The following is a 21,391-nucleotide window of genomic DNA, read 5'->3' as shown; positions in this document are numbered from 1 at the left end:
TGAAGGAGATAGCTGAAGAGATAGTGGAGGCTTTAATGGTGATCTTTCAGGAATCACTCGAGTTAGGGAGGGTCCCAGAGGACTGGAAAATCGTTAATGTAACCCCCCATTTAAGAAGGGAGTGAGGCAAAAGACGGGAAATTACAGGCCGATTAGCCTGACCTCGGTCGTTGGTAAGATTTTAGAGCCCATTATTAAGGATGAGATTGCATGGTAAAATAGGGCAAAGTCAGCATGGTTTCATCATGCCTGACAAATCTGTTAGAATTCTTTGAGGAGGTAGCGAGTAGGTTAGACAAAGGAGAGCCAATGGATGTTATCTACTTGGACTTCCAGAAGGCCTTTGACAAGGTGCCGCACAGGAGGTTGCTCAGTAAGATAAGAGCCCATGGTGTTAGAGGCAAGGTACTAGCATTGATAGAAGATTGGCTGTCTGGCAGGAGGCAGAGAGTGGGGATAAGGGGGTCCTTCTCAGGACGGCGGCCGGTGACTAGTGGAGTTCCGCAGGGGTCAGTGTTGGGACTACAACTTTTCACTTTATACATTAATGATCTAGATGAAGGAACTGAGGGCATTCTGGCTAAGTTTGCAGATGATATAAAGAAAGGTGGAGGGACAGGTAGTAGTGAGGAGGCGGGGAGGCCTGCAGAAGGACTTGGACAGGTTAGGAGAATGGGCAAAGAAGTGGCAGATGGAATACAACGTGGGGAAGTGTGAGATCATGCACTTTGGTAGGAAGAAGAGGCATAGACTATTTTCTAAATGGGGAGAGAATTCAGAAATTTGGAGCGCAAAGGGACTTGGGAGTCCTAGTCCAGGATTCTCTTAAGGTTAACTTGCAGGTTGAGTTGGTAGTTAGAAAGGCAAATGCAATGTTGGCATTTATTTCGAGAGGACTAGGATATTAAAGCAGGGATGTGCTGCTGAGACTTTATAAGGCTCTGGTCAGACCACATTTAGAATATTGTGAGCAATTTTGGGCCCCGTATCTCAGGAAGGATGTGCTGGCCCTGGAGAGGATCCAGAGGAGGTTCACAAGAACAATCTCAGGAATGAAAGGCTTAACATATGAGGAACGTTTGAGAACTCTGGGCCTATACTTGATGGAGTTTAGAAGGACAAGGGGGTATCTTATTGAAACTTACAGAATACTGAAAGGCCTGGATAGAGTGGACGTGGGGAAGATGTTTCCATTAGTAGGAGAGACTAGGACCCGAGGGCACAGCCTCAGAATAAAGGGAAGACCTTTTAGAACAGAGATGAAGAGAAACTTCTGTAGCCAGAGAGTGGTGAATCTATGGAATTCATTGCCACAGAAGGCTGTGGAGGCCAGCTCATTGAGTGTATTTAAGACGGAGATAGATAGGTTCTTGATTGGTAAGGGGATCAAAGGTTACGGAGAGAAGGTGGGAGAAGGGGGTTGAGAAACTTATCAGCCATGATTGAATGGTGGAGCAGACTCGATGGGCCGAATGGCCTAATTTCCGCTCCTAGGTCTTATGGTCAAATCCAGAGTGTGGCAAAAGTGAGATACCTTGCGTACCGGAGGCAGTGTTTGAAAGACTGCATGTGGTGCCACGTTTGTGCTGGGAGTGATGCTAGGACAGCGGTGAGACATACCTTTGTCGTGTCGCCTATTTAAAGTGAAATTCATTGTTTCTATTGAAATACCATTTATCTGTTAATGCATGCTAAATTTTATGTTGATTTGTTGAGTTTGTTTCAGTAAAAATTTTAAAAAGTGAACTTTTATTCATTGGTTTTTTTCATCAGGGTCATTTGGGGGTCCCTTCTTTTTCAGGTTATTAGTCCCTGTGGGGATCATAACAATTACTAACCTGGATGAAACTCAGTGGAATATTTCAACTAGTGAGACTATTAACAAAGTGCATACCGTTTGAATGTTTAAACTATGCAAACCCTGAAATTTGTCATACAAACATTAACATAAAACACACATTCTATACAATTCCTTTCTTTTCGTCCATCATGGGATGAGGCGTGCTGGCAAAGGCCAACATTTTTTGCCCATTCCCAATTGCCCTTTACATGTTATTTTATGGAAGAGTTAATCAGTGTATTTTAAATAGGTTAACACTGGCATTTAAATAAAAGGGATTACACAAAGTCTCTAAGCTAATATTTCTAAAGCATATTAATTAACTCTTGTCCAACTTCAGTTTAATCTATAAATTCAAAACATGTATTTTAAAGATTAAGTATAATGTTAAATCTAAAAGGTAACAGTCATTAAATAACTGAAAACAGACAATGTAATCAATAGATAATTGTGTCAAATGACCTTTTGCAAAAAAATCTCTCTTGGACTTGGATTTTAAAACTAGACATAAGTGAATTAAATTCTCTATGCATTAATTTAAACAAAGTTTTTTTAAAAAATTACTTAATGAAAATAACTTCAGCAATCACAAAGTAATCTGGATACAACTACTATGTTTTATTTATAGCAGACGGTAAAGAAACTTCCACGCAGCGGAGGCAGAACATGGTTCTTCAAACATGGACTTAAGTGGATCACACCTCCCAATGCCACATTCAGGTAAGTAAATTCCAAAGACTCTTTTAGAAGTGGCAGTCCCAAGGTCTGCCGTTGAATACCTCAAGGCAAACCAATTTTGCATGGGGGCTCCATATAGTTATAGGCTCCTTGTTTCAGCTGATTGCTTAAAATACTCACAGGACATTCCTAAGGAAAATATGCTGGGTTCTGATAAACATTAAGAAATCAATGAACAGCAAAGCAGCAAAGCAGTGGAAGACAGTCCAACCATTCATAAAATAAACAGAAGGGTAGACCTTTTAGGCCAATTTGCCTCACAATTATAAGGCAGACAATGTGGGAGCTTAATATGGAAGAAATGTCCAAGCTAGGTCCTTGTTATAGGCAAATATAAAGCTCCTTACAACTAATTCAGACATGGGGTCTTGGCACCTATTTTCCTTTCACCAATTTGGTTGTCAGTGCAATTTAGGCCAGAAGACTGCATGGGCTTCCTGGCTATCACACTGGGGGCTTAGTAGGTTGCTCAGCATTCAAATAACAGGTGCTTGCACAGCCTGGTCTATAGGCCATGATTGTCAAAGTTTTCCACCACTGGGGGATTTCCTGATGTCATGTCTGGGTCTATGGTAGAATGATTGATAGAAATTGATCTCTATGATAAGTCAACAAGCCCATTATTATTGTAAGCTGTGAATACCAGGATGGTAGAAGGAAAATTAGATGGACCTTGATCTTTCCTTATCTAGCAATTCCTATATTTCTTCCAAAAAAAATTCCGGTGATAGCTTTAAACTTTATCCGTAGGAGAGTAAAACTGTTTAAGATGTAAAAGAAGCACCCCAAGCAAATCCACCAGTTTGTTAGGTCAACTGGTTAGGTCAAAATTACCCTCAATATCTTTAAACAAGTATGGGGCATAATAGTGACTTATATTTATACAAGTTGGTACACTTATATAGTAAATTTGGTTAGTTAAGAATAACAGTCATAATTATGAGTGCCACAAAACTACACCATCACATTCTCTCCTACCAGTTAAAACACACTTCCCCTCAACAACACAAAAGCTTGGGAAATTGTCAGCAATATCAGCTGATTGCTTAAAATACTCATCGGACATTCCTAAGGAAAATATGCTGGGTTCTGATAAACATTAAGAAATCAATGGACAGCAAAGCAGTGGAAGACAGTCCAACCATTCATAAAATAAACAGAAGGGTAGACCTTTTAGGCCAATTTGCCTCACAATTATAAGGCAGACAATGTGGGAGCTTAATATGGAAGAAATGTCCAAGCTAGGTCTTTGTGATTTGGATCAGACCTCGGGGGGCATAACATTTATTTCTATGTAAAATAATGGGAACGTAGATCTCAAACTACTAAGATAAACATATCACACATTCCAGTTGAGGATTGATCTCTTATTGTGGCAACAACACTAATAATATGCCTTTTCAAACTTCCAGGAAAAGTTAGAAATATAAGCACATATTATAAGACCGAATTGCATGACTGAGGATTAACACTATGTAACGTTACAGCTACATAATAGACATCTTTGTGATATGAAAGACTATCAATGTTCATCAAAAGGCCATAGTAGTCATAAATAGTAGTCAACAAGATTTAAAAGCAATAGATCATGCCTCTTTAATCTGCAGTTCGTTGACTAGGCAGCCATATAAAGTCTACTATAGTGCAGCCAGTTTCAAAAGCCTGCTTGAAGACACAGACCACATCATTAACCTCTATAAGGGGAATAAGATAATGTTTCAAACTAATGACATAATGCATCGCTGGTTCCAGATGTCCAGAAAGAAAAGTTTAATCTCCTATCAGAGTATCCAATGTACGCTGAAAGGATCTAAAGTTTTCAACTTCAGTATTTTACCTAGAAGTTGGTCCCAATGTTGGCTACTTGTGTGACGAAATTCTTCTGATGTCAGTACTAAATCCATCTCTCACCAGTTTGAACCTTGGCAAAGTGTGCCAAAATTGACCATTTCTATGCTGTTTAATATCTCAAATTTCTGCAAGGTCTGAGTTCAATCTTTGTTCAAAGCTAAACGGCATCAGTTTCTCTGCTTTTGCCTTGTAACTCAACCCCCTAATGTGGTGAATCAGCCTCATGGCTGAACTACATTGTCTCCAGTAGAATATTTCCTTTGTGTCTTGATAAGCAAACAGAAGGTGCATTCTGTCCAAAACAATTTTAGTACATCATACCCTAGCTTATTTTTTAATCGAATTAGCAATAAATTTGAGCATTCTGTTTGTTCTATTGATTGCTGGCCCACTGTGACTTGACATGTTACCATGTTTTAGGTTAAAAGTTAGAGGGGGAAGAGAAAAAGGGAAGTGGTGGTAGTCTTATACAATGTCATATACTTGCAATAATTTCTCTAATGCATGTGGACCCTGAAGTAAGACCTCATCAGTGCCTTGTCAGCTGTTGCTCACACTTCCAGCACTGCAATATTTAAATAGCAAAGTCCATCCGAGCTTCTCCCTTTAATTCAGGCTTTCATTAACTTAAAATTAGAGACAGCTGAGTAGGTTAAGAAAGGTTGACAGTCACTAACTCCAGAATTTATGCATCGTGGAATACTCAGATAAATTTGGAAGATGGCAAAACAGGCATTAACTGTAAGTTTCCCAAAAAAAAATTAAAACGAGTAGTGCCAAATATTTATGGATGTCAAACATTGCACCGCTGTTCAAGAAAAGGTAAAGCAATAAGCAGGTCCCAATTATTTTGGGTAAATTAGAGTCCACAGCAAGGCATAGAGTGAGTGAATATGAAGCTAATTTAGTTGACTTTTTTTAGGAAATCAGAGTGGATGGGTAAAAAGAATATAGTTTCTTTTCTGAGTTTTTGGGTTTTTTTTTGCTTTTGTCAGATAATGGTGAATAAAAAACACTTAAAAATGGATCAGTTTATCAAATGACTATTTGTTTTCAATGACTCAGCTGTTTTATTTACTCACTACACCTTCCAATGTGCTCCTATTCTGTTCTATTCTAGTCCAGTAAAACATCAAATGTTACAATAGTGAATGATGAATTGTACTCGATTAAAAAGGTTAAGAATTAAGTTTAATATAAAGAATTGTTAAAATATGTACTCACAATACACCAGATAACAAAAGAGATCTCAAGCTTGTGAGGAAAGCTGAATATTGCCAGGCCAATATAAGCAAAAACACACGTCTCTGGGAAAAAAAAGGTTTCATGTTACTGGGTAAAAATATTACAAAGATTTTAAGTTAGTAGTGCAATCAAGCAAAGCTTTGCACACCGCCCATCTGCCCAGGGGCATGGGTTTGAAGGTAGTTCAGATTGAGGGCATGAAATTCCTCTTGTTCTTCTGTCAAGTGTAAGGGCTTGCAGACATGAACAGTGTGGATCATCTCAACCCACTTCCTAAAAGGACAAAGGTTCACAAAATTATATGCAGTTCAGTACAAATTGGTAACATAAGTCAGATACATCAAAAAGATGACTGACGTGGGGTGGAAATCTCAGTGTAATAATTGATGCTTTTTTGAGGATAAGGCATATTGTGGTGCAGTCGAGAAAGATTTACTCAGCACTTGGTGTGCCTTACCTGCCATACAGATGCTGTATGAGAAAGAAACATAATTGTTCTCTTTCTAGCACCAAATTGCATAGCCTAGCGATTTCTTCAAAAAGTTTAAATTTAAACAATTGCATTTAAATTGCAAAAGCATGATGTTGATGTATTGTGTTCAATTCTTCAACTTCATATGTTGGAAAGCCCTGATCCTGGCACTGAAGGAAGCACATCATGGAGACTTATGCACCTTTTAGTAGTTGAAATCTGCTATGGATACGGGTGTTGTAGCACCTACACCATCCCAGCGGTTGGGAAATAGTGCATAGCATAGCAAAAACCAAGAAAGTGAACATAATAAGGTATTAAAGTTAGCTTAACATTTTACATAAATAACATTGAAAGAACATTATGTTTATATAAATATAAAAGGCCATTTACATGGGGAAAGGTCCTCCATTTTTTCAATTTGAAATTTTATCAAAAACATTGTTCTCTCAAAGCAGATTAAAATAAAAAAACAAATACAACAAAGAACTAGAAAATACAAACAGTTTCTTTCAAATTTTCTTTCATCACTTGCACAGCGTAACTCTTTATCAATTTAAGACCATAAGGCGAAAGAATAGAAGTAGGCCATTCGGCCCATCGAGCCTGCTTCACCATTCAATGAGGTCATGGCTGATCTGATAACCCTCAATTCCACTTTCCTGCCTTTTCCCCCATGACCCTCGATTGTCTTACTGATTAAAAATCTGTCATCTCAGCCTTTAATATACTTAACGACCCAGCCTCTACAACCCCCTGTGGTAAAGAATTCCACAGATTAACAACCATCAGAAGAAATTCTTCCTCATCCTTGTCTTAAATGGGCGACCCCTCACTCTAAGATTATGCCCTCTGGTCCTAGACTCTCCCATAAGGGGAAACAACCTCTCAGCATCTAACCTGTCGAGCCCCCTAAGAATCTTATATGTTTCAATAAGGTCGCCTCTCGTTCTTCTAAACTCCAATGAGTACAGGCCCAACCTACTCAACCTCTCCTCAAAAGAAAATCCCTCCAAACCCAGGATCAACCTAGTGAATCTTCTCTGGACTGCCTCCAATGCCAGTATATCTTTCCAAAGGTAAGGGGGCCAAAACTGTTCACAGTATTGTAGGTGTGGTCTAACTAGTGCCTTGTATAGTTTTAGCAAATCATCCTTATTTTTGTACTCCATTCCCTTTGAAATAAAGGCCAACATTCCATCTGCCTTCCCTATTACCTGAACTTGTATGCTATCTTTTTGTGATTCATGAACAAAGACCCCCAAATCTCTCTGTGCTGCAGCTTTCTTCAGTCTTTCTTCATTTAAGAAATATTCAGCTCCTCTATTCTTCCTGCCAAAGTACATAACCTTACATTTTCCCACATTATATTCCATCTGCAAGTTTTTGCCCACTCACTTAACCTGTCTATATTCCTCTGCAGACAGTGTCATCCTCACCACTTGCCTTGCCACCTATTTTTGTGTCATCCGCAAACTGGGCGATAGTACATTCACTTCCCTCATCCAAGTCACATAAATAATTGTGGTCCCAGCACCGGTCCCTGTGGCATTCCACGAGTTATAGGTTGCCATCCTGAAAATGCCCCCTGTATTCCCCAACTCTCTGTCTTCTATTAGTTAGCCAATCCTTTGTCCATGCCAATATACTACCCCCAACACTATGGGTTCTTATCTTATTAAGTAGATTTATGTGCAGTACCTTATCGAACACCTTTTGGAAATCCAAATATATTACATCTCCTGGTTTTCTTTTGTCTATCCTGCTTGTTACCTCCTCAAAGAATTCTAATAAATTTGTCAGACATGGCTTCCCCTTCATGAAGCCATGTTGACTCTGCTTGATTATGTTATGCATTTCTAAATGCTCTGCTATTACATCCTTTATAATAGACTCTAACATTTTCCCAATGATGGATGCTAAGCTAAATGACCTATAGTTACCTGTTTTTTGTCTTCCTTTTTGAATAAGAATGTTACATTGGCAGTTTTCCAGTCCTCTAGGACTTTTCCAGAATCTATGGATTCTTTGGAAGATTATTACCAGTGCATCTGGTAATTATCTGGTAATTACATTATCACTGCAGTTATTTCCTTTAATATTCTAGGGTGCAACCCATCAGCTTCAGGCCTTTAGCCCCACTAGGTTCCCTAGTACTTTTTCTCTAGTGATAGTTATTGTATTTATTTTCTCTTCCCTTTTTGCCCTTTGATTATTTAGTATTTTTGGTATGCTATTCGTGTCTTCTACCGTAAAGACTGATGCAAGTATTTATTCAACAGCTCTGCCATTTCCTGGTTCTCCATTATTTCCCCAGTCTCATTCTCTAACGGGCTTGTACAGACTTTGGTCTCCCACTTCCTTTTTATATATTTAAATAAGCTCTTACCGTCCATTTTTATATTACTTTCTAGTTTGGCCTCAGTTCATATTCTTCCTCTTTTTTTGTAATCTTCTGTTGGTTTTTAAAAATTTCCCAATCCTCTGGTTTACCACTAATCTTTGCCACAGTTAATTTTTTTTTCTTTCACTTCGATACTATCCTGAACTTACTTGGTTAACCATTGTTGGTTTATCCCCTTCCTAGAATCCTTCTTCCTCACTGGGATATATCTTTGTTGTGAGTTATGAACTATTTTCTAAAATGTCTGCCATTGTCCATCAATCGTCTTCCCAGTCCACTCCAGCCAACTCTGCCCTCATTCCTTTGTAATTACCCTTATTTAAGTTTAGCACTGTTGCTTCTGACCTAAGTTTCTTACTCTCAAACTGAATGCTAAATTTCACCATATTATCGTCACTGTTTCCTTGGGGCTCTTTTATGCTGAGATCATTTATTCAACCTGCCTCATTACACAATACCAGATCCAAAATAGCCTGATCCCTAGTTGGATCCACAACATATTGTTCTAGGAAACTGTCCCGAATACACAATGAATTCTTGCTTGTGGCTACCTCTGCCAATTTGATTTTCCCAATCTACATGAAGATTAAAGTTATTCTTTAGACCATTACAATTGTGATTAAATCATATTACACCAAGACACAGTATTACATTTTCATAAATAAGGAAGAAATAAATCCTTCAAAATTAATTTTATTAAAAAATAGATCAGGCTGAACTGCTCTATTTTTCTATTTCCACACATGGGTGGCTAAAGAAAGTTGTTATTCACATACTAATTTCAGTTACTTTACATAAAGCTATTATTTTCTCTTCAATTCACCATAGCAAGGACTTATAGTTAATTTATACTCCATTTTTTTATTATAGAGCTTTGGTTCTCTTGGTAACAAATCTGCAAGATTCTTTGTCTGATGTTGAGAGTTCTGAACAGATCGAATAATGACAAAAGCATCTTACGTTATTAGTCCATTGAAGTGATCTGAAGGTGCAGGGGCTGGGACAAAGACCAGACAATAACAAGTCAAAATGTCCATGCTACTCTTGAATAGTTGCTCAGTCATTTTTCAAATCGTATCAAAGTTAGTTAGCTCTTCAGCCAAATTAAAATCATGTTACTGTAATTTTAAAAACATTTTCACATTATAATTGTAAAGACTGGAGTAATGCAAACCTCACCCAAAAATACATACCACACATAAAAGCAACAGTCCGCAGTGTCTGCTGCATAAGGATTTGAGTAACTGGAGAGAGGTTATGGTGAGCATAGTGTGACATCACAATGCCAGAAAACAGAATAGCCATGATTCCTAAAAAGAAACAAGGAAACAAGATAAAACAGTTTTGACACAGGTTTTATCAAAAAAACCTAAGATATCAAGTCAGTTAAATTCATTATTACTGCAGCTGTGAAATAAACACAATTTATGACAAAGATTCATGTATAGAACATAGACATTTTTGTTTTGTGAAATGGACAAAGTTGAAAATACTCAGTTCTTACACATGGCTTCAAAAGCTTGGCCCAGATTTTGTGGTCAGCAGTGAACGAACGGCACATATTATTCATTACACATGCCCACAAAATTCCTGAGTTTTGACATTGCAATAAGCAGTTATCAGGCAATCAAAAAAGTACACTGCCTTCTGACCTGTGAAAACAGAGCAAGAGACAGAGCATCTCCTCAACTAAGGATAGCGAAAAATCCTTGGAGGGCTGCAATCTAAACCAAGAAGTATAGCTTAGAATGGTTAATTCAGTGTAAAATCACCTACGAAAAAATATAATTGAAAGGCAAAGAAATACAGGATTGTGAGAGATAGAAGAGACAAAGGAAAAGTCCAACATTTTTTAATTTAAAAAAAAATCCCAACAATAATTAAAATGTGAAGGAATAGAATTACACATTTATAAAAGTAAACTTTTAGTACCAGAGGGGTTGTTTCACAGGAGTTAAAAACTTAATCACATGGTTAAAAAATAATTTACGCTTGAATGGACATGCCCTAACTTTTTTCCCCCCTGTATTTAATGGCTAAAAACCACAAAGCCACGCCCTTCCATGTTTTTGAATGCAGTTTATCAGTGAGGTGCTATTATGGAAAAGCTTCTGAAGGAGCAGGGCAAATTGGACAGGATCTAGCAGATTCCTTTATCAACTTGTACACATGTGGGCAGCAGAGGTTGCTGTCCGATTTACTGTTTAACAACGGTAAGCATGGATAGGGCATACTGCTAGTTCAATCACAAAATTCAGATCATAAATTCAGCTCCATCCCCACACAGCAATTCACAAAAATATGCATCATTCTGAATATTAAATCAGGATCATTCCAGCAATGTAGGGACCATGTTTAAAAGTTTAACCAGAGACTGCCACAAACCAAGTCCTGGAAAAGCTACTAGCAAAAACAGACTTTGATCTATTTTTTTTCCCCTTTGTATTTGAACTAGTTCCTCCAGACATTAAAATTAGCAAGCTGCTATCTTAATCAAGTACAATTTTAACCAACTCCCTATGATTTCAACGGCAGAAGTATTACTTGCAAGATGATTGAAACATTGTAATTTTCCTAATGTAGCATTTTAATTATCCAAGATTAACCAAATCAAGTTATGCTCTAACAATTACATTTTATTATGGTGTTTCATATTTCTTAAAATACTCAATTGATCTTGCTATTCTTGGAAGAGATGGTCAAAGCACATATTATTCCATGAAAGAAAACACAAGGAAAAACTATTTTGGTTTACATTAAATCTACTGCATCACATACATTGAAAAGGTTACTGAATGAAGTTCCCAATGAAAAGAATCAAAAACCTGAAAGGCAACATTGTAAAACTTGTGGAAGGGGAGAAATCTTAAAGTATTTAAACAAGAAGACAGTAACAAAAAAGGTGATAGGTTGATTTATCCAACCTGCTCTTTTCCACTGCTCGGCAATTATCAAGTGGACTTTGAGCTGGAATCATGACTGTCCAATGAAGTTAATACAGATATTAAGGATTTCAATGTATTTGGCTTCTTATAATAATATTCTATATTATCAGCTGCAATGGCTCAACTGGTTAAAGTTCACGAGTAGCTGCCAAAAGAAGCCAGAAAAATCCCAGATTTGATTTCCAATTTGGGCTCTTAGTTGAGAGATTAAATTTTACTGTCAATCATTAATTTCTTCATTAGAGAGAATAAAGGTTACCTACACAAGGGAATACTTGACTGTGGAAGGTGTGTGGAACAGGCACTCCTCTCCCCAAAAAGTTAACAGCTCTAAACAAGGGATTAGCATTGGTGATGTTCGAGAGTCTAGAATGAGGTTGACTTTAACCATAAAACATAGTTTCTTATTGTTTCCAAATGCCCATTAAATACTAAAGCAGTAAACTTCAAAAGATTGGAAAAACCAAGATAGAATCTTCTTGGTTTTGATGTCTGTTACAGTAATAAATAAATGTGTTTGGAAGAACTAGACCAATTGATTTTAATTACAACAAATTAATTAACTGGTGTATTTTAGCACTAATTTTACTTCAATTTTCCAATTTTGCTACGAATGATAACTTATATAGAATGTACTAATATAGCTCACTGAAATGTAGAAGATATGGCTAAAGGTTTCAATGTACTAAGACTAAAATACTACTTGAAACTTGACATAAAATTAAATAAAACGATGAATAAGGTTTTGACTTGAAAACATAATCCAAGTATGAAAACACAAACCTATTGATAGCATTATGTCTAGAACTGACTTACAAAAAAGAATCTTAATTAAAAGCTGCTCATATTTAATGCCACCTAATTCTGAAGAAAGGTTTCTTTTACCACAGATGCTGCCTGACCTGCTGAGTGATTCCAGTATTTTTGGTTTTTATTTCAGCTTTCCAGCAACCACGGTATTTTGCTTTCATTCATGCACTAAGTTCTGTGTTTAGATGAATTTTAAAACACCAATGCCAGCCTTAGTAAATGCACTTGGACTTCATGGCAATAATTTGTTTGTTCATTTTCTTTTCATTATTCCAGGAACTATGTTTCTCTTTCTTCTCTCATTTGATTTGTTCATCTCTGTTCTATTCTCTAGGTTATCATTTTTACTTTTAGTCCTCCTGATTCTCTTTTACCAATCCTGCTCCTCCCAATTTCAAACTTTAGTGTCATTTATATTTCATTAATATAATGAAATATTAATTATTTCAATAAAAAGGTAACAACTTTGTTTACTGTGTTGCATTATGATTTTTTTCTTCATCTATACGAAAAGGCAACGTTATACAGCCTTTAGATGGCCCATTTCGACTTTTCCCTTCCTCAACTTCTCTATCTCCATTTCTGATGATAGGCTGTCAACCAATACCTAAAGCCAACAGGCTCCCACAATTACCTTGATTACACTTCCTCCCATCCCCCGTCCTGAAAATACTTCTATTCTCCCAGCTTCTCCATCGCTGTTCTGATGGTGCCATGTTCCACACTAGTTCTTCTGCCATGTGCTCCTTTTCCCTCAAGCAAGTATTCCTCTCTACTGTGGTTGGCAGTACCCTCCCAGTTGCTACATCTTTACCCTCAGCCCTTTCCCTTCCTTCGGGAAACAGGAATACCTGTTCCCCCTTTCTATGGCACCTTCTTATGTTAGCATGGGAGAAACAACATTTGGCATTTCAACTCCTCCCTCCCCAAACATAAGAGCCACATGACACTACTTTGAACTCAAGAAACAGTCACCATTTAGCTGAACTCCACAGCCTCTGTTCTTACTTACAAGATCACTTCAGTGAATAAAGCTGTAAGCCAGCACAAAAATTATTGGAATCCTTTTCTTTTATTCTATGCCATTGGTCTGGAAACTACTGGGTAACTGCTGGAAATCTTGAAGAATGCTCCTAACTTGTATACAACATGAACCTAACTGAAAGTAAGTGATTTACACTGAGAATTTTGAGAATGTTGAAAAGATTGTTCATGATCGCCAATACTTGGGGTTTCTACTCCATTTGAATTAGGCCAATTATTGTTAATTTGGAAAACTCAAATGCTATTTTACTTTCACGTTTATTAAAAATCATCACCCGCCCAACTAACAACTCTACTATTAGCATTGTTACAACCCATTGAGGATAGGTCAAAGAGCTCCCCTCTTTTCCCTCTGCACATGACCACAACAGGGTTTTTGTTTTGAATAAGGATATCCTTGCCAACTTTAGTGCTTTCTTAACTGTCAATGTGCTCTGATTATAAAAGAACTAGTCAGACAGGTTCTGAGTTTAACAAAGTAAGATGCAAGCTTTATTACCCTAAAAGAACTGGCTAAAATATTAAAATTACACCCGACTTCCACAAACATATGGCATGCGCACAGATACATGCTCTAAAACCACACACACAAATACAGATTACAAAGTAGGGCAAATTAGAGTTAGTTAAAAAATAAAGCAAGTTCACAGCTCGTAGCTCGCTGCCTTGTTGGTTATAGATGGGATCTGATGGTCTTGAGACTTTTGCTTTAAAGATGTAGATGACTGAGTTGATTGTTCCTCTGCAGACCCAGCTATGGAACTGAATTCTTTTAGTTAAAAATTATTTGCCCTTAAAGCCATGCTGGCTTTCCTTAATTAACCCACATTTTTCCCAATTGACTATTAATTTTGTCCCAAATTATCTTTTCTGAAAGCTTCTCCACCACGGAAGTCAAATTAATTGGCCTGTAATGGCTAGGCTTTACTTACCCTTTTTTGAACAAGGGCGCAACATTTTCAATTCTCTCGTCCTTTGGCATTATCCTTGAGTCTAAGGAAGATTGAAAAATTATGGCCGGTGCCTATGCAATTTCCACTCCCACTTACCTCAGTATCCTTGAATGCATCTCATCCGGTCCTGGTGCCTTTCAACTAAGTACAGATAGCCTATCCAATACCACCTCCTTATCAATTTTAAACCCTTCAAGTCTTTGAGCAACCTCTTCACCATGATCTGGACAGCACCTTCTTCCTTGGAAAAGACAGATGCAAAATACTCATTTAGTACCTCAGCCAGGCCCCTGCCTCCATATGTAAATTTCCTTTTTGGTCCCTAATCAGCTCCATGTCTCCATTTACCACCCTTGTACTATTTATCTGCCTATAGAAGTCTTTTGCATTTCTTTTTATGTTATCTACCAGTCTCTTCTCACACTCTGTTCACTTCTCTGATTTGCTTTTTCAATTCGCCTCTAAACTTTCTGTATTCAGCCTGGTTCTCAATTATATTATCCACCTGACACTTTTGTTGTTTTATCTTAATTTTTAACTCTATCATCATCCAGGGAACTTGAATTGTTTAGCCTACGTTTCTGCTTTAGGGATATACCTTGACTGAACCCAAAATGTTTATTCTTTAAAGGCAGTTCCATCGTTTTTGGCTGACAATCTTTGATTCCAATTTATTTGAGCCAGATCTATTCTTTCAACTTAGAGTTGGCTTTTGTCCAGTTAATTATTCTTACTCTGGATTGTACTTTATCTTTTTCTGTAGCCAACCTAAACCTTATGATGCAGTAATCACTGTCCCCTAATTTGGCAGATGTTGAGAGTAATAAAGTGAGAGATTAGAGCAACACTCTTGGAAGGCTTTAGATTTATAGGTAAGGAGGTAGAAAAGGTGGCAAGCAATTTAACAGGAAGTGGGAACAAAAGATCAAGATGTGGGAAGTGACGTTTTCTTCCAAACCCAAGGCTCTGATTTTAATCACCATCCTGTTTCTGTAAAAATCTTTATTCCAGAGCTAACTCAAATCAGAAATGTACCCAGGGATAGGTGAACGCCTCATGAATAAATTCAACTCAGGGTGATTTGGACACAATTTGAACCCTGACATGATTCTAACAAGACAGTCAGATGATGAAGCTGCAACACAGGACCATTTGCATGCTCTAAAGTGCAAAAAACATTCTTCAGACAGGGCTAAGCGATCCCACAGCAAACAGATTAAATCTTTGCCACATCCAGTGGTGGATGGTGGTGGACAATTGAACAACTAACCAGAGGTGGCTCCAAAAATATCTCCACCCTCAATGATGGCAGAGGCTGCATGTCAGTGTAAAAAACGAGGCTGAAGCATCTGCAACCATCTTTAGCCAGACCATTAATGCCCACCATTACAGATGCCAGTCTTCACACAATTTGATTCACTCAACTCCAGACTCCAATACAGCCTTGGCCCAAACATGGAGAAAAAAGCTGAATTTCAAAGCTGAGGTGAAATGACTACCCTTGATATCAAGGCAGCAACTGACCAAGTGTGGCATCAAGGAGCCCTAGCCCTACCAATGGGAAAAAAGGGAGAAAACTCTCCAGTGGCTGGAGTCATACCTACAGAAAGGAAAATACTTGTGGTTGTTGTGGGCTAATCATATCAGTCCAAGGACCTCAATTTATGAGTTCCTCGGGGTAGTGTCCTAGGCCCAAGCATCTTCAGCTGCTTCATCAATGACCTTCCTCCCATCATAAGGACAGAAGTAGGGACACTTGTTGATAATTGTATAGCGTTCAGATCCATTTGCAGCTCCTCAGATACTTAAGCAGTCAGAGTCTGCATACAGCAAAACCTGGACAACACCCTGGCTTGTGTTGATAAGTGCCAAGTAACATTTGTGCCACAAAGGTGTCAGGGCATGGCCATCTCCAACAAGAGAGAATCTAACCATCTCCTCCCGACATTCAATGGCATGATCATTTCTGAATCCCTTACCATCAACATCCTAAGGGTCTACCACTGACCAGAAACTTAACTAGAAAACCATATGGCTACTGTGGCCACATCTTGATCTTTTGTTCCCACTTCCTGTTAAATTGCTTGCCACCGTTTCTACCTCCTTACCTATAAATCTAAAGCCTTCCAAGAGTGTTGCTCTAATCTCTCACTTTATTACTCTCAACATCTGCCAAATTAGGGGACAGTGATTACTGCATCATAAGGTTTAGGTTGGCTACAGAAAAAGATAAAGTACAATCCAGAGTAAGAAAACTGTGGCTACAAGAACAGGTCAGAGGCTGGGAATTCTGCAGCGAGTAAATCATTACTGACTCTCCAAGTTCTGACCACCATCTACAAGGCATAAGTCAGGAGTGTGATGGAATATTCTCCATGTGCCTGGATGAGTGCAGCACAAATAAGACTCAAGAAGCTCAACACCAGCAAAGACAAAACTTGATTGGCACCTCACCCACCATTTTTAAACCCCTGGTTGTGATAATGCATCCATTTCAGTATTTGCATGTTCCTTTATGCCAGCAGAAGGGAAGTTCATATTTGGTCGATGGCAGAGGCATCTTTATCGTGGCAAGTGGCTCTACAAAAATTTCAATTTCACATCTAGATTTAGCAGGGAAATTTTATATTTCTGACTCAAACCATCTTATTGCTGGAGTGGTTACATATGGATACCAACAGCTCAGTGACCTAACTAAAAGAAAACCTCTATGTGCCAATTGTTCTCTGGCATGTCATCCAAATGGCCACGGTTCATATGTAAACACCTGCAGACTTGGCAGACACTTTCATTGCAGGGGCTATGCCAATCCAGCCTGACCCAGCCTTCATCTGTTGTGTATACATGTGGACTTCTGACATGGATCCAAGGATAGCAATCCACAGTAAGAATCCTGGGCAATTCTGTTCCCCGAATTAAATGCTGCTGAGATCAATTTCAAAAACCTTACTCCTGCACAGGCTGCTTTTAACTAACTCCTTACAGACCCTTGTAGAAGCTAGTTAAGACATTTTTAACCAATGCAATATAATTGGCATATTCAACTTATTTTAAAGCAGTGAACAAACTTAAGTCAGTCTGCAGGTTTCAGTATTCGAAAGCCTTTACTCCAGTGTCCTGGAACATACTTTGTTACCATTATTTACGTAACCAGGCCTGTTTAACTCCCATTTTCTCTGTGTCCATTCACATGTGCATTTTGACTGCTCTCCTGTCACCAGGTCGCCTTTCATTTCTTCCCCTCTCAGGTACTCTGCTCCAAATCCTTTCCCCAACCCTTCAGTATTTCTTAATCTTCCTATTTTCCTGCCGCCATCCCAAGCTTAACTCCCTCTTAGTAAGCCCATGGCATCTCTGAAGGGTGCATCTAGGCACTCAACATTGCCACCTTACAGGGAGCCCCAACTGCTCCATTTGTTGATCTTCCTACCCAGTGTGCTGTTTGGGGTCTAGCCTTGCCAATCTTCTCCCTGTCAAACTCCCCATCCCACTGTTGACCTTATGGACAGTCAGCATGAATCACCTATCACCACCTCCATTCAGATCTCCCTGCAGGGTATCTGTTCATTTGTTAACTAGGCCCTTGCCATCCATGAGCTTATTGTGGATGATTGCATCAACATTATGACCCTGATAGGAACCAGGCTGAGGGGTGATGACACTTTTCCCTAAACAAAGCCTCCCTACTTGGCTATACTTACCACCATTTGCCTCGCTTAGATGGTGCAGTATGGCTCTCAACATCAAATCACATTTTGGTCCACTTTCTCCTCTGGCATTTTCAGCTCCTTAGCATTGAACTTCTATCACCCCTTTCACCTTTCATTTCAAATTCTTGTCCTTTACCACCTACCAAATAAAATTTTCTCCGAGATATCTTCACTGCTTTCTTCTTTCAGCCTCGGCAACAAACAGCTTCTCATCCTCCGTGATTTTAACCTGCATCTCAATTCATCACATTTTCTCCACAGGTCACTGCCCTCTTATTCTTCCTTAATCTGATCCTTCATTTAAACTCCTCAATCAATATTCATGGCTGCCCTCTTGAGCTCCATCTCACGTGAACTCCCTACCCACATTGCATCAACCACAAACGTCTTCTCTGATTGCTTCTTTGCATCATTCTCCACCCACTTAACTCTTTCCCACTCCCAATCCCACTTTTTTCTGTGTCCATTCTGAAAAAAAGTTCTCTCCCAATTCACTTTCAAACTCCCAACTGTCTAGCCTTTGGGTCCTGCTCTTGTCTGCCAAAACTACTCACTATTCAAAGGCAAAGAAATCCCCTAGCTTCTTTACTCTACTGCAAAATTGACACCATCCAAAACTCTGCTGCCCATGCCCTAACTCACTTATCCATCATCCTTGTTCTTGCTGACCTACATTGACTCCCAATTAAATAATGCCTTGATTTTTATATTCTCATCCTTGTTTTCAAGTTCCTCCATGGTCTTGCCCTCCTTATTGCTTTATTCTCCTTCAGCTGCACAACCCTCTAAAGTATCTTCACTCCTATAATTCTGGCCTCTTGAACATCCCTGATTTTAATTGCTCCAGCATTGGCGCCCTTGTCTTTAGCAGCCAAAGCTCTAATCTGTTTGAATTTCCTTTCTAAACCTCACCCTCTCTCTCTTTCTCCTCATTTAAGACACTACTTAAAACATTCCTCTTTCAGCCAAGCTTTTGATCATCTGCCCTAATATTAAATGAAATTCACTGTCAAAATATGCTTTAAAATGCTCCTGTGAAGCACCTTGGCATGTTTTATTACATTAAAGGCACATTATAAATGCAATGATTTTGACGTTTTCCATCATGTAAGATACAAAGTAGATCTTTTAACTTTACCATAGCCTTATACTGCATCATGTAGCAATCAATGATTTTTTATAACATTACTGATCTGCCTAATATACTTACCTCAACTTACTTCCATTCCAACCCATCATTGCAGTGTTAAGAACACAGACAGAAGTTTGCAATTGTAAAATTGTGGTGGAAATTACTCTGGTTTTAATTGGCCAAACCAAGTCACTTCTTACAGGAAAGAATAGGAGGAAAAAAAAGAGAGCCATTTGATAGTAACAGTAAGAGCTACAAAAGGAGGTTGAATTGAAAATATCCTGCAGGTTTACAATCTGTATGTAGAAAATGGAAATTGGTGGGTAGAATGAAGAAAAACAGGAAACAGATGCATTGGGAATGATTATCAAAAGCAATGACATAGAACTTCACAAGTTAATAAAAACATTGTAGCCTCTCAAAATTCAGTTTTACTTTTTAAACAAATAAAATGACATATGTCTTTAAAATTGTAACGAGTCAGCTTGTTGTTCAAAATATATGGCTAATGCAAAATAAAATGCAATGCTACTAAGAGGTAAAATTTTGATCCTGCTCAACATTTTTCTCTTCAAACAAATCTTTTACATCCTCATTTTCAGGCAAAGATCAAGGAATCATTCTTCATATAAATTTAAAGAAAAACACTTACCAGACAACTTTATACCCTCTGCAAGCCCATAAGGAAGATAGGCAAAGATTATCATCATCCCAAACTCTAGTGATGGAGTCTTTCTGAGGTCTATGTGCTTTAACAGGTACATACTTAAAAATTAAGGAAAACAAATATTCACTTATTCAGGTACACAAGTATAAACAAGCAATTTCATCTTGTGAATTATGCTCAGTTCCCAGTTTTGAATATTCAAAATCCCCACTCCAAATCTAAGGGGGAAGGGGCAGTGGTGAGGACTGCAGGTGGTCTATGTTTATAGAGATTTCAAAGATCTATTTGTGGTGGGAACACCATTATCTGCAAGTTCAACTCCATGTCACACACCATCCTGACTTGGAGCTGTATTGTTGTTCCTTCACTATCGCTGGGTAAAAATCCTGGCACTCCCTTGCTACCCTTGTGGGTGCACTTGCACAGCATGGACTGTATCGGTTCAAGCAAGTGGCTCACCTCAAGGGGAATAAATGCTGGCCTAGCCAGCGATGCCCACATCCCATGAAAGAATAAATAACATTTACTTTGTTACTCTATCCTTCGATATTACCTTATACTGAAGTAATATTGTATATACAGACAGCCTAATTATGCAAGATTTTTACAATGAATGTATCTTTCTCTCATGTTATACAAATACCAAGACTCTGAATTTCTGTGATGATAGTTTGAATGCTGAAGAAGTTTAAAACTCCTCTTGCATATTTTAGAGCAAATGTTAACTTACTTATTTTAAATAGGTTAAAATCTCCATTAAAACAGCTGACACAAATATCTTAAGCAATCATATACTAGCATCTCATTGTATAATTTCAACACCTCGGTATCTCTTACCACAACAGTCTGTCCTGCTGTTCACTACCGCCTCTGGGCTGGTAAGTAAAACATACTCAATATAGAACATACTGATCTTGGTGCCATATAAATAGGTAGATAAATGATAATAAAATTTGAGCTTTAACATAACATATATTTATTGAGCCAAATGGGCAGAACTCAACTCTTGACTAAAACAAATGTTTTAATGTCAGCTCATGAAAGCAGTATAATTCTCTGGGACTCTGTGGAAATAATAAGGTGTTGCTTAAGGTTGTTTGGTAAGAATTTTCATTATACATGCTCATTTCTTCTATCAAGTCATTTCCAATGATTTTTTTTAAATGTTGAATACCAAGAATATATCAACTGGAATGGTAATATTCACAAGCCAAAAAAAAAAGATATCAATGCAGAGATGAGACCAGTGAGGGTTCCAAGTGCTGCAGATCCAAAAAACATCTTCAGAAAGTAGCCCAATGCCTGTAGGAAGGTTTGCCATCCACTCACATCAGGTGCATTTTCTCTGGCTAAGCCTTCTGCCGTGCTAGAATACAGCATTTGAACATACATTGTTAAAATGTGAAATTATAGCTTTGCATGCTAACCAATGTTTGTCGGAATCGATTTTAAATAAACATGACATACCTGGTCAGGGAAATTAAAATGTAAACTGGAAACCAGTATTAACAGAAACAATACAAGTATTACGGAAATAAGGGAGGACTGCACCAAACAGATCGTGAAATTATCTGACAATT

The 21,391-nt window shown here is 38.2% G+C and overlaps 1 protein-coding gene across 2 annotated transcripts in view; it reads right to left on the bottom strand.

Moving 5' to 3' along the window:
• The window catches only part of slc9a8 (solute carrier family 9 member 8), a 74,370-nt gene that overhangs the window by 15,867 nt on the left and 37,112 nt on the right, over window positions 1-21,391 (bottom strand). For both annotated transcript variants that reach the window (XM_041205617.1, XM_041205618.1), the window contains 4 exons: window positions 21,039-21,177; window positions 19,797-19,902; window positions 9,744-9,860; window positions 5,654-5,736 (listed from right to left, as the gene is read on the bottom strand). In XM_041205617.1, coding sequence (XP_041061551.1) covers window positions 5,654-5,736; window positions 9,744-9,860; window positions 19,797-19,902; window positions 21,039-21,177 — 445 coding nt within the window. The remainder of the gene's footprint in view (window positions 1-5,653; window positions 5,737-9,743; window positions 9,861-19,796; window positions 19,903-21,038; window positions 21,178-21,391) is intronic.

This window comes from Carcharodon carcharias, chromosome 14 (genome assembly GCF_017639515.1).
Source record: "Carcharodon carcharias isolate sCarCar2 chromosome 14, sCarCar2.pri, whole genome shotgun sequence".
NCBI lineage: Eukaryota > Metazoa > Chordata > Chondrichthyes > Lamniformes > Lamnidae > Carcharodon > Carcharodon carcharias.
Note: the sequence above shows the minus strand (reverse complement) of the source record. Positions and strands in the feature narration are given on the sequence as shown.